Raw genomic sequence first — 14,064 nt, forward strand, 5'->3', positions numbered from 1 at the left:
GATCAATAGCAATTGTTAGTGGGGTTCGGGGTAAATAAAAGTGGTAAATATGATTTGTGCTCCGTACACTTGGTAATGAGTGTAAATAGAAACGTTGCTGGGTAGTCAGCTTGGGACCAAAAAAAACTTCTTTCATGGTTGCTAACTATTTCTCTTTTCAACCGATTTGGCCGCTTTAGAGCAATTAAATTTCCCAAAATGGAAGTTGCAATAACGGTGCAACATTGAGTTAGTAGAGAAATGGAATCCTCTATGAATTGTAGGGCTTGTTGACAATTTTCAGAATTATAAAACGAGGAATGTATTCCTAGAAAACGTTCTAAGTTTCATCTTTGTCGATAATAAAATTGGAAGGGGAACTCTTTTCCCTTTCTTTTTTTACATATGATCTGGTTAGAGTGAGATGTCTATTCAACATTAGAGGCCATCTCAATATACCAATATTCATAGAATTCCAGACACTTTGACTGAAGCGTACCTGTGTTAACTCGCCGGATTTTTCAAAATGTCATTGATCGATGATATTTTGTTTAAAGGGCACTAAAAAAACAAGTCTTTTTATATCTTTTCTCGCGAAAATCAGTAAAGAAAAGCAAAACCTTTTACTTTTTACCCATATACTTAGATAATGTTTCCGTGAAACCATTCGTATCAACAAACACTAAATCATTTCCTGTCCGCGACTGGAGTAGACGGCCATATTAATGGTGTTATTGTTGACCAATGTTAAAATTATCTCAAACTTCAAAATCTTATAATATATTACGAACGCAAAAGTTAATTCTAGTAGTAATGTTTTATGGGATTTTTTTTTGTGGAAAAGAATTAAATACTTTTTTCTTAGCTTTATCTTAATAAGTAACTACGTTTATGACAAGTCTCTCTACCGGTGCTGACTGTGAGGCTTTGATCTGAACTGGTATTCCTTTTAGTCCGATTACTGGCTTTGCTCCTTTTCTGTTGAAGAAGAAGAAGGTGAAAATAGTCATTAGAGAAGACGGTGAAAAAAGTGAAATGAAGAACCGCGAATGAAAGACTGAATCATGAACCGCGAGGTGAACAACCATCAAAAATTCGTAATGATAAGTTATAAAATTCCCAAAAAGTCCATAAGCCTTTTAAAAATCCCTAAAAAATTATCAACTGAATGAAAAAGTCCACATCAGAGGAAATAAAAAAAAATCATTCGGCGGGGGGGGGGGGCTAAAGAGGAAGTACTGCATAGATCACTGTGAAAGAAAGTATTTACTTTATGTTCGCTGTATTTTACAGTTTCTTGTTTCAGTTCTGGATTTATTCTAGGTTTGTCTTTCTAAAATTTCACTGCTTTTAACGATGAATTATAGGTAGGATATAACACTTATGAAAAAAAGAAAGTATTATAGTAAGTATGTCGGTGCTGTTTGGGTCACATCTCTTTTAGGGAAGGCAGTTTTTAACTCCTCGATTTCACAAAATTATCTCAAAGATGCTCATACTCATCAGCTATCCAATGAAACAAAATTTATATCTTGGTCTCCTCAACTAGCCATGTTAACACGCGTTCTTGTCTAAACGGAAAGCATAAGAAAAATTGTGTTTTCCGCTCAGCAAATGCACATAATATGTGCATATGGTAAACAGAGATGGTTCTGGTGTCAAAAAGAACTAATTGTAAACGCGCCGAAGGCCGTCGAATTGCAGCGTTTCATCTTAAAGCATTATCGTTCCTTTGTGTTAGAAAGATGAAATAAAAATTTTATTTGTAAAACTGGACAAAATATAAGTTTTACTGCACTTCTATTTAATTTTACTACGTTTTTCCGTCACAAGAACTCTTTTAACGTCTACAATTTCATCCAAGTTTTGGGTTCTGCAAACATTTGGACTTCCCTAAGTTCTGGGTTGATTTCGAATAGCTAACGTAATTTTGGCTTATTTTAAGTTATAAGCAAAAGGATCTCACGAGTCAAGGAGTAAAGCTCGTCACGTGGAACAAAAAGTAAAACTGGAGCATTGTAGCAGAGTTAGATTTTTGATTAAATACTACTTCTACTAGTAACAGCTCACCGCAGTACCAAGCCGCCCAAAACTTGCACAGCTATGCACGCTCCTCCTCTATCCCAATCTATTCAAAGCCTCCCTCTTTACAGCCCTCCAAGGAATTTCATTTCCCTTACATCTTTCCTTGCAATATCCTCCTACCCCCGACCGTGGACGACCTGCTTTCCCTTTAGCCCTAGACGGTTGGCCAAAAAGGACAATCTTTGAAATTATGTCATCCTTCATTCGCAAAATTTACCCTAGTCATCTTAAGCTTTCTCTCATTATGGCCCTAGAAAGTGGGATTGATCCACACTTTTTGCACAGTCTACTTTCTGAAATGCGATCCGTCAGTCGGGTACCCAAAACAATCCGTTGGCAACTTCTCTGGATAATATCTAGCAAATCTTCCTCCGTTTTTCGGAGCGCACAAGCTTCAGAACTATATTTGACCGCTGTCATCATTGCGGCTTCCAATATTCTAATTTTGGCTCCTATTTTCCTACCTTCCTATTTTCATTTTTTAATTAAAATTCCTATTATTAATTAAATCATCCTCAAAACTATTTTGAATTTTTTAATTTAAGAATTTGAAACTCAAATCCCTTAAAAGAAAAGAACATTAGCTTCAGATTTGAATTTACTCTCACTGCAAGAGGAAGTCAAGCACAAACCTCAATGAAAAAGGACGAGTTCTTTTCTTCGGGATTGTTTTCTAGCTTTTCTCTAAAAATGTTTTCATCCGAGAAAACACTGAACGTTTTCTAAATACTTCTTTTTAGGTGGAAAAACTGACCGTTTGTTTTCCACTTTTGCGGATAGAACTGAAGTCGATAATGCTTTCGCTTTATTATGTTGTAATAGAAAAAGGAACTTTCATTTTATACACTATTCTAATGTATCTCCGAATTCTTTCATTTTGTTGCGCAACTTAGGAAGCTTATCATTAGGTTTTCTTTGTTCTTCACGACTGTGGAAAATTGAATTGCGAAATCAAATTTATTTTGTTACTGCTGAACTGATTTTTTTTTTATTTCAAGTGAAATTTAGGCAGGTCTATTGCAAGTAAATTTTGTACTAGTAATTAAAAGTCGATTTTGATGTAACTCTTCAGTCTCTGTTTTTCTTTCATTTTCCAAAGAGGGGTAACAACTTTTTTGTGAAAATGAGTCAAGATTCATTGTAGCTCATTACGCCGCTTCATGTCATAACAATAATGTCCATTACACAAAACATTTAAGCTGGAAATCATTCAATTTATTGCAATGCCTTGGAAATAATCACTGAAAAAGCAGGTTTGTCTTACTTTCCCAATCTATCTTGAAATGTCTCCTTTAGAAGTTTATTCTATTGAAGCTTCATATGTTGATATCTTCAAGCAAAAGTTGAACAACAAAACCTAGTGACTAAGCTGATTAAAAGAGTAGCGGCATATCATGCACCCATTGTATGCTCTCTGCCGCGAATTGGTAGCTTTGTCATGGCTTTTTTTTGTCTTGGTTTTGAACTGAGAGGGGTTGAATGTGGTTTTGAGTATAATTTCAAAAGCTCTTTGTCATATTATAAACTATGCTTAGTTCTACTCTAACTTTTGATATAGTTTTCATAGTGTCCTATGTACTCTGACCTTTCGCTCAAGCAGTTTTCCAGATAAAAGGTTCTATTCAAAATTAATTTTTGCGACCAAGTGGGATACGGGTAAAAAAATCTAATAAAACTAAGGGTGTACACGTATTTGCCATTTTTCTGACATTTTACGTCAGTCCAGTGTGAAAATCATAATGGGAATGTAATGGCAATTTTACATATTGTATCAAAACTGCAATTTATAATCGTACTTGCTCTAGTGATCCAAAGGAGATGCAGTCATGGATGAATTCGTTAAATATCGCAGCTGCACAGTTATCCAGTCAAACATTGGCTGCTCCGGTTGGCTCTCAACAGCGGTTCCAGCGACCTCTTATGCCTTCAAGCATATCGAAGTTTTCTTTGGTAAGTTTTTACAATTAATCAGCAAGTGAAGTATTTCTTAAAACGACGAATTTTTTCACAATAAAAATAGGCGTTGATTTTCCGAGAAATTTTTTTTTGTATCTATGAAATTTGTACTTCAAAGCCTTTTGAGCTTGTATTTGCAAAGTTATGATCGGTAAAAATTCTTATTTGCTTTTAAATTGATATATTTTTATGAATTTTTTCATTGGAAGTTGTGATGGCTTTGCCTCGCTGCAAGAAAACTGAAAACAGGAATGCACCGTGATTTTTAATTTTTTATTTGTGATAAGGCAGACCCATAAAAACTTCTGAGTCAAAGCTCAGGCATCAAAAGCCTGTTTCCTGCGCAGCCCTAAAGAAATAGTAGCAATTATAGACTGGAGGAATCGGTAATGAATTTGATTCCCCCTTCCACCCTTGGTGGGTGGGCAAAGATGGGCATTTGCCTTATTGGCATGAAATGTGTAATATATGTCGCAATATATGTTTAGTCAGCATGGGATTAAACTTTGGGAGTATTTGCTCTGTTTCATTACATCCCACCTTCCTATGCCAGTTGTGTTGCTTTGCTCCATCTCTTCACTTTTGCTTTCCAGCAGCTCTGAGAAATAGGGATGAAAGGTTCTAGTCTATGTTCTCTCAGTTACGTCCCAGCATTAGCTGCTTAATCTGCAATCTCATTACGTCGGATCTCAGAATATCCTGGGACCCACATCAGAGTAATTCGGTGCCCTTTTGATGCTAAACTGTTCAGTGCCTCATAGTATTTCAATTCACAACCCTTTATATGCTTAAGAGCCTTAACACGCTCTTGGATGTCAGTTACAATGCATATGTTCCTACCTGTACAATCCTTTTGCATCACTGTTCTAGCTGTCATCCATCCATATGATCATTAATTATTTCTTTATTAAGATTAGGTGTACTTTAGGCACTTCCAGGTAAGCTAGGATGATGAAGTTTGGCAGGCGTATCAGGGACCGGACTAGATTAAATTAGAAATAGTCGCTTTCGCGATTTGACCGTCTGGGGCAGAGTGGGGAGTCGGTTAATTCCGAAAAATAGAAAAATCAAGTATTTTTAACTTACGAACGGGTGATGGGATCTTAATGAAATTTGATTTTTGGAAGGATATCGTATCACAGAGCTCTTATTTTAAATCCCGACCATTGGGGGGATTTGGGGGGGGGCTAAAATCTTGGAAAACGCTTAGAATGGAGGGATCGGAATGAAACTTGGTGGGAAAAATAATCAGAAGTCCTAGATACGTGATTGACATGACCAAAACGGATATGCTCTGTTTGGGGGAGTTGGGGGGGGGGGTTAATTCTGAAAAATAGAAAAAAATTAGGTATTTATAACTTACGAAGGAGTGATCGGATCTTAATGAAATTTGAAGTTTGGAAGAATATCGTGTCTCAGAGCTCTTATTTTAAATCCCAACTGGATCCGGTGACATTGGGGGAAATTGAGGGGGAACCTAAAATCTCGGAAAACGCTTAGGGTTGAGGGATCGGAATGAAACTTGGTGGTAAAAATCCTAGGTGGTAAAAAAAAGTCCTAGATACGTGATTGAAATAACCAGAAAGGATTCGCTCTCTTTGGGAGAGTTGGGGTAGGAGGGTTAATACTGAAAAATCAAATAAAATGAGGTATTTTTAACTTACGAAGGAGTGATTGGATCTTAATGAAATTGATGTTTAGAAGGATGTCGTGTCTCAGAGCTCTTATTTTAAATCCCGACCGGACCCGGTGAAGGGGAAGTTGGGGGGTGGGTGGAACCTAAAATCTTGGAAAACGCTTAGAGTGGAGGGATCGGGATGAAACTCGGTGGGAAATATAAGCACAAGTCCTAGATACGGGATTGACGTTATTGGAACGGATCAGCTCTTGGGGGAGTTGGGGGGAGGGCTAATTCTAAAAATTAGAAAAAATGAGGTATTTTGACTTACGAAAGAGTGATCGTATTTTAATTAAATTTCATATTTAGAAGGACCTTGAAACTCAGATCTCTTATTTTAAATCCCGACCGAATCAAGTGTCATTAGGGGGGGATCTTTGAAAACGCTTAAAGCGCCGAGATCTGGATGAAACTTGGTGAAAAGAATAAGAACAAGTCCAAGATACGTGACTGATATAATCGGATCGGATCCGCTCTCTTTGGTGGAATTGGGGGGGGGGGGGTAATTCGGAAAAATTAGAAAAATGAGGTATTTGTAACTTACGAACGGGTGATCAGATCTTAATGAAATTTGATATCTAGAAGATCTTGTGCTTTAAAACTCTCATTTTAAATCTTGATCAGATCCGGTGATATTGCAGGGAGTTGGAGGGGGAAACCGGAATTCTTCGAAAATGTGAAAATCGAGGTTTCTTACGAATGGGAGATGGGATCTTAATAAAACTTGATCAAGGAGGCACACTCGTGCCTCTTTAAAGAGGCAAACCACGACAATGTTAAGCGATCTTCGGTTCAAGTGGTCGCAGAGGGATGGGGAGGGATGCATTTCGTAGCCCGAGCTCCAACTAAGAAACCTGCCAAATTTCATCCCCCTCCGACTTTACCTTCATGGGGAAAATCTGGCCGAAAGTTTCGACCCCCCATCCCCAGCCCCCCTTTAACGTTGTCCGATCGGGCTGAAATTCACAAGTTAAGGTCCCCTAGGGCCCCAGGAGCTTATTCGCGAAATTTCAGCTCGATCCGATAACTCCTTCCCTGTTTTCCAGAAACCACGCATAGCCACATAATGTTCATGTTCTTTTTTTCGCCACGCCTACAGGTCACAGCCGACATTGGATCTGGGTGTACGAAGACTCATTCGACGCAGAATTCTCCGAGTAATTTTACTTGAAAGTTTCGTCGGAAAATCTTAACCCCCCGATTTTCTAGCTTAGAAAAACCCCATTTCCCTATAAGAGCCCATGTTAAGTTTTTTGTCGTTAAAAGTTACGAATTTCAACATCAAGTACATCAAAATGATCAGCTCGACATGGTGAGACTGACTGAAAGCTTCAAAAAATTCTGTCTTAATCCGTAAAATTTTTATTTGAGAAAAATGAAAGAAACCCTTTTTTTTCTGCCACGCCTACAGGTCACAGCCGACATCGGATCTGGGTGTACGAAGACTCATTCGACGCGGAATTCCCCGAGTAAGTGCCCTGGAAAGTTTCGTGGAAAAATCTTAACCCCCCCGATTTTCTAGCTTAGAAAAACCCATTTCCCCATTGAAGGTAAAATTTTCTCTTGTAATAACATCACTTGTTTGAAAAATTCTTACACTAACAGCAGCTTGGCGCAGCGGAAGCGTGCTGGGCCTATAACCCAGAGATCGGTGGATCGAAACCGCTAGCTGCTAACTTTTTAAAATTTGTAAAATTAGGTAATTTTGTCACTTTGAATTTATTGATACAGAAAGGGAGAAAATAAACATGGAAACATGTGATCAGAATTACATACTGGAATGTTCACAAGAATTTATACTGAAGCGGGGTAAGGCTTGATGGAAGCATGTTAAAAGAACCATTTAAATTGATTTCCTAATTGAAGCCGTTGGTGAAATTTTCTATTGTAATAACTTGTTTGATAACAAGCATAACAGCAGCTTGGCGCAGCGGAAGCGCGCTGGACCCGTAAACCGGAGGCGGGTGGGTAAAAACCACTAGCTGCTAAATTTTTAATTAAGCTGCTAAACTATTAAAATTATCAAAATTAGATAATTTTGTCAGTTTGAATTTATTGATACAGAAAGTGAGAAAATGAACATGGAAAATTATTATTAAATTACATCCACCATGGATTGTAGAAAAACGTACAGAAATAATATGAAAAGAACTTCGTTTTTATAAAGAGTCGAAGAGGCTGCGTCCCAAAGTCGAACCTTAAAACGTACAGGAATTAGGTGAGGCAGTTGGGGGGCTGCCGCCCCCCAAACCCCCCGCTTTTAAAGACTCTTTTGTACAGGTTTTTTGTTGTGGGGGGCTGCCGCCCCCCTAACCCCCCGCTCTTGGCTTCGGAAAGGCCCTCTTTTAATTAACAAAACAAAAAACCTGTACAAAAGAGTCTTTAAAAGCGAGGGGTTTGGGGGGCGGGAACCCCCCCCAACTGCCTCTCCTAATTCCTGTACGTTTTAAGGTTCGACTTTGGGACGCAGCCTCTTTAACTCTATAAGAAAACGAAGTTTTTTTCATATTGTGTATAGAAGAATCTGATGTCTCAGATGCTCCATTTTCAATTCGAATCGGATCCGGGGACATAGAGGGTTGGAGGGGGGAACAGAAATCTTGGAAACCAGAAATCTTGGAAAACCCTTAGAGTGGAGAGATCGGGATGAAACTTGATGGGAAGAATAAGCACAAGTTATAGATACGAGATTTACATAATTGGTACGGGTCCGTTCTCTTTGAGGGAGCTGGGGGTTGTTAATTTGGAAAAATCAGAAAAAGTGAGGTATTTTTAGCTAAGTTCGGGTGACCGGATCTTATGAAATTTGATATTTACAAGGAAATCATGTCTCATAGCTCTTATTTCAAATCCCGACCAGATCTTTTGACATTGGGGGGAGTTGGAGGGGGTACCGAGAAATCTTGGAAAACGCTTATAAATGTCGTAGATACGTGATTGACGTAGCCGAACTGGATCCACTCTCTTTGGTGGAGTTAGGTGGTGGGGTTCAGTGCTTTGGTTAGTTTGGTGCTTCTGGACGTGCTAGGACGATAAAAATTGGTAGGCTTGTCAGGGAGCTGCATAAATTGACTTGATAAAGTCATTTTCCCCAATTCGACTATCTGGGGGGCTAAAGGGAGAGGAAATATTTTTAACTTACGAGTGGGTAATCGGATCTTAATGAATTGCGATATTTAGAAGGACTCGTGACTCAGAGCTCTTGCTTTAAATCCCGACCGGCATTAAGCCTCTGATTTTTCCTTTTAAAGAAATCTGTTACTTATTGGAGGCTTTAATAAGTGTGCTAGTATGTTTGGCTTACTATTAATCAGACCATAATTGAGGAAAACGTGTTTTCTCGCTCTGTTCCTCTGCCTAATTCTCCTTGGTCCTATATAAGTAAATTTTAGGATCGGTAGTTGCTATTGTTTCTGTCACTTTTCTAATTACTTTCCCTTAATTGTTGACAACAGTTAATCCCACCGTTTAAGTAGAAATGATTTTTTTTTGTTTTTTGGGGGGGATTTTATTTCGGAAAGAATAATTTTTTTATGTTTTTTTCCGCGGGGATAGTATCTGATGAATTATCATCAGTTGGCAGAATTAATTCTCAATTTTGCTCATTACCAAATTGCAGGATTTTTTACTGCTAATTGTTGTCCTGTAATGGTTCTTGATCTTTCATTCAATTATCGGCAATATTTTCGTTGTTGTTTTTTTATGCAGGAAGGGAAATAGCTGCACCATCATGAGGAGTGCATCAATAGATCAGGGATATCAGCTGTTTATGTTGACCGTTTCCAAACTCTTGCATCTGAATTATCTTAAGCCCCATTCACATGTATGCTTAGCTAAATATCAATCTCCAAACACCACCATTTTAGATCAATCAGGGCTGCTTATAAAAGTAGGAAATATACAGAATAATCGCACTTAAACATTAGTGTCTAGCGTAGCATGTGTGCGAACTGGACTTAATTGATTGCTTCTGAATCCTTGTGGCAATCAAGTTGGTTTCAAGAGAGGTTTGGGATGTGACCACGCCCATGCACCTTTCAGCAAAGTTTTTGAAGAAGCGAGAATCTCTGGTTAACCGCTATTCGCCCTCTTGGTTGATATCAAAGGAGCCTTTGATAACATTTATCATGCTTCTGCTCTGCTCGCTTTAATCCATGCTGGATTGCCCCTAGCTGTCTTTCGAGTCCTTCGCTCTTGGTATTCTGGATTAAAGATCCGTATTTGTCCGAGTTCGTCTTCGTCTCAGTCCATATTAATGCAAGTGGGTAGAGGAATTAGACAAGGAGGAATTATTTCTCCTTATATATTCAATTCATGTTTAGCTACTGCCCTTAATTCTCTTTCCTGCTCTTTTGTTTCATTATCTCGAAATCTGTCTTACATTGCATGTGCTGATGACATTATCCTTCTAAGCCGGTCCAAGTCTAGTCTTGTTGCTAATTTTAATATTTTAATTAATTGTTTGAAAGGTTCGGGCCTTTCTATCAGTTTTGAAAAATGTCTATTTTTTGTTGTAAATTGTTTAGAGGATAATGTCAGGGCGACTCTCGATTGCGGCAGTGGTGTTATTTTCCAGTCGTCGCCAATAGTCACTTATTTGGGATTACCGTATGCTGCTTCGAAAGGAGATTTTAAACCAGTCCTGGTTCAGCATGTTCAGATGAAACTACGCAAGGCATTTGGTCTTTTAATTCGTTTTCGGGGTCTTTACCGCCGGGACGTCCTTGGTCGTATGTATAGCGCTGTTGCTCTGCCTCACGTGTTGTTCCCGTCCCTCCTCTTCCGTAATTTCAAACCTTCTGATCTTTCGCCCATTAAAGTTTCTTATTTTAAATTTTGCAAATTTTTACTTGGTTTCCCTCTTTCTTTTAGTAACACTGAGATTGTTTTAAAGCTTAAAGTGAAGGATCCTGTAGTCTGTATAAAGAAAAAATATAAAACATTTGAAGACAAGGCGAAAATTATCCTTTTAGACCACAATTTATTTTGGTTTTTTAGTAACAGTTCTGGCTCTTCATGATTTATAGGATAAATTATTAGCAAGTGTTTTTGTATCTTTTTTTTCTCTTTTTAAGTGTTTGATCGATTTTTGATATTTTTTTATTGTAAGCGTTATCATTTGTCTTTTCTTTATATTATATTGTAGCCTACTCCTCATTTTCTGAGGGAAATAAAGAAAATAAATAAATAAAATACACACATCAGATCAGGCTTATACGGAGGAATTTAATTTTTTGGGTGGTTTTAAATGGAAAATAAAAACCCAACGAAAAATTATAAAGAGTAAATTATGTAGAAAATATAAATGATTATTGGGTAAATCGTTAAACTTTGAAGTTTTTAGGGGGGTATGTACCCAAAGCTCCTGTCCCCAGCACACGTATTTCTATCAGACCTGGATATCTTCTTTTGCGTATTCATTGAATTTAAACATCTTTTTTTGGCGTTTAACCAATGTAACTTGCTGAATTAAAAAAAAAGAAAAAAAATCCTGTTCTTCCTTGTTTATCTCACTTTCCCTATTCCAACCACAAGTAAATCAGACAGACGCTAATGGATATTTTTTCTTCTAAAACCACAATTTTTATTTTCATTATCAACAAGAAAGATCTTTTTTTCTGAGTTCTGTTATGCTGGAAAGAATGTTGTTTTGTTTAGGTAGAATACTTTTTTTTTTTTTATTGTTATCGCAGAAGGAATAGAAATGTTGTCAGGACTTTCGGATCTATAGATCTGTAAGTACGAAGTGCCTAGATGCTATGGATAACTAGATTCTAACTCATGCTTTGTTTGACACGTTTTTAAACTTTCTTTAGTACTCTCAAAATAGGAGATTTAAATTCGCTGCAGGTCTGAAGCAGATGCAACTGGCGTTTTTGCTGTTTTTCTTGCTCTTGGACTTGCCTAAAATATACATGTAGAAAATTGGACTTACTGTGGTTTACTGTTCTTAACTAGCTCCCTTAAGGTATGGGTTTTAAATCTAATCTATTATTTTCTAGAGCTGGTTTCTCAAAAGCTACTCTTTTCGGCGTTCTCGGCCAACACTATGGGAATTCAATATGAGTGGAAAAAAAACAAGCAGCCAACGCCATCTTGTGTTAACCAGCAAGTTTCTAAATAATCTTAAAAGCATGAAATTTTAGATGTATTTTTTCTGACTTTAGTTTTACATTGAATCAAAGATAAAAAGAACCTTTTTACCCAAAGGGTACAATAGGCATGTTTGTGAACTTGTATTTTTCTTACCAGCCTATGTTCGGCACATTAATGTAGCCCTGGTTGTTTAGGACCAATAAAAAAGGAGTTTTAGACCGAAAGAATCTGTCCCTGCAGCAAGAAATCTTAGTTCTATTTCCTCTATTACTTTTTCATACAGAGGAATATTTTGATTATAAATTAGGTAGAATAAATATGCTTCTATCTATTTTTTTCAGAGAGAACAATTACGTTCTTATAGTGAGCGTGTTGGGGAAATTGAGCTAGAATTAGAAGATTTGAAAAGGCTGTCGCAAGAAAAAAGCAATAAAAGTGCTGCCTCAGTTGCCAATAAAGAAAAAGAAGCTTTTCTCCAGTTTGAGGTAAAGATTGTTCTCTTTTTCTTTCCTTTGTTTTCTTTTTTCTTTCTTTTCTCGTTTCTATAATAAGAAGGTGGAATCGATCAAATGCTGAGGAAAGTGATATGAGCAAGGTTTATTATGATTTTCCTAATCACGTTTTCTAGTTGGTAACAAATCATTATTTTGGAACAATTAAACAAGCAAGAAATTGGCTAAGTACTCCTAATTCGTCTATAACCGAGACAACTAGCATCGAAGATCCTCAGCTATTAGCTTTACAAATAAAAAATCCTTCAACAAATAAAGCATTTTGAGCACGTTAAACTTCTATGTCTGAGAAGTCATAAATAAGGCCTGTTAGGTCCAAGAGCACATGGGTAGGCTACTTTTCTAGGCACGGAAAGACTCATCAAGGGCGGAATTCTGAGTATTGTTCACCCCATGAAATCACAGGGGTTTCATTATTTTCCCTTAAGTTCCAACATTTTCATTAAATCACAACAATTCAGCCTTTTGTAGTTATTGTATTTATGTTTAATAAGTCTTATAGTGACAAAATGTATTAGGCTGCTTATATATTCAGGCATGTACAAAGAAAAAGGAGTTTCTAGGGATGACAAAAAGTAGTTTAGAAAATATTATGAGTTTATTACTATTATTTTGCTATTATTAATATTATTATTATTAAAGCTAACACATCTCTGCAAACCCTTTCAAAAATACGTCACTTTGGGTGCAATGCCCACAGTCTTCTTCGAGCATACCTGTGCAAAGTACGCCCCATGCTTGAATACGCCTGTCCCGTCTGGGGCCCGTCAGTAGTAAGAACCGCCTATCTAATGCAGGAACTGGAGTCAGTCCAAAAACGGGCAACCAGGATCATCCTGAGTAATAGAGACATTTCCTACCACGATGCCCTAGTAACCTTGAACTCCGAAGTTTGGAACTCCGTTTGGGTGACGGAGCTCAACATCAAATTATCTTTGAGCTGTGATTGTTGTTTAAATAAACCTTTTTTTCCTCTCTATATTATTGATTTGCCGCATAATATTTTTTATAATATGGTGAATTGCTTCCTAGCCGTCTCCAAAAGAAAAAAAAATCTTGCGTCCGTGTTTGTAATACTATATTTGTGACACTTTGGATGTGAAGAAAGATTTATTTTATGAGAAAGAATTATTGGCAGTACTAAAAGGATTCAAAAATATTAGTGTGGTAAACGAGTGTTCTAACAAGTCTGTGGTAAAGAGATAAGTCATTGAAGATTATGAATATGATTTTTGGAAAAACGATGTACCTAGCGATTTTAAGAAAGCTTTAAATGAACCCTCTATAAGATAGGTGATAAGAGTGACTGTGGGAATTATAGAGGCATTTACTTCGTTTCTGTAGGAATGAAATTTCTCAATATGATGATGCTTTTTAGACTTAGAGATACTGTAGATAAAATTTTAAGGGAAGAACAGTTTGGTTTTAGGAAGGGATATGATGCGTCGACCACATTTTCACTTTTAGATTAATAATTGAGAAGTGCATGAATCATCAGACCTCTTTAGCCCTTAGTCTTATAGATTATAAGCGGATGTTTGATTCAGCCGATAGAAGAGTTTTAGCGATGGTCGTGTCCTTGTAGGGTATACTAGATAAATACATTAAAATGAATAGGGCTGTGTGAAACAATAACATAGCTGCGGCTAAGGTAGGAAATGGAGTTAGTAGCTGGTTTCGTGTTGAATCAGGAGTTAAACAGTGTTCCGTTCTATACCTATTCAAAATAGATCATTGTGCTGTACTTAGTACTAAGGA

At 37.2% G+C, this 14,064-nt stretch overlaps 1 protein-coding gene across 1 annotated transcript in view; it reads left to right on the top strand.

Annotated features, from left to right (window-relative positions):
- The window catches only part of LOC136036268 (PH and SEC7 domain-containing protein-like), a 187,358-nt gene that overhangs the window by 155,566 nt on the left and 17,728 nt on the right, over positions 1-14,064 (top strand). The window contains exons 13-14 of the mRNA XM_065718408.1: positions 3,870-4,014; positions 12,136-12,279. Coding sequence (XP_065574480.1) covers positions 3,870-4,014; positions 12,136-12,279 — 289 coding nt within the window. The remainder of the gene's footprint in view (positions 1-3,869; positions 4,015-12,135; positions 12,280-14,064) is intronic.

This window comes from Artemia franciscana, chromosome 15 (genome assembly GCF_032884065.1).
Source record: "Artemia franciscana chromosome 15, ASM3288406v1, whole genome shotgun sequence".
Lineage (NCBI taxonomy): Eukaryota > Metazoa > Arthropoda > Branchiopoda > Anostraca > Artemiidae > Artemia > Artemia franciscana.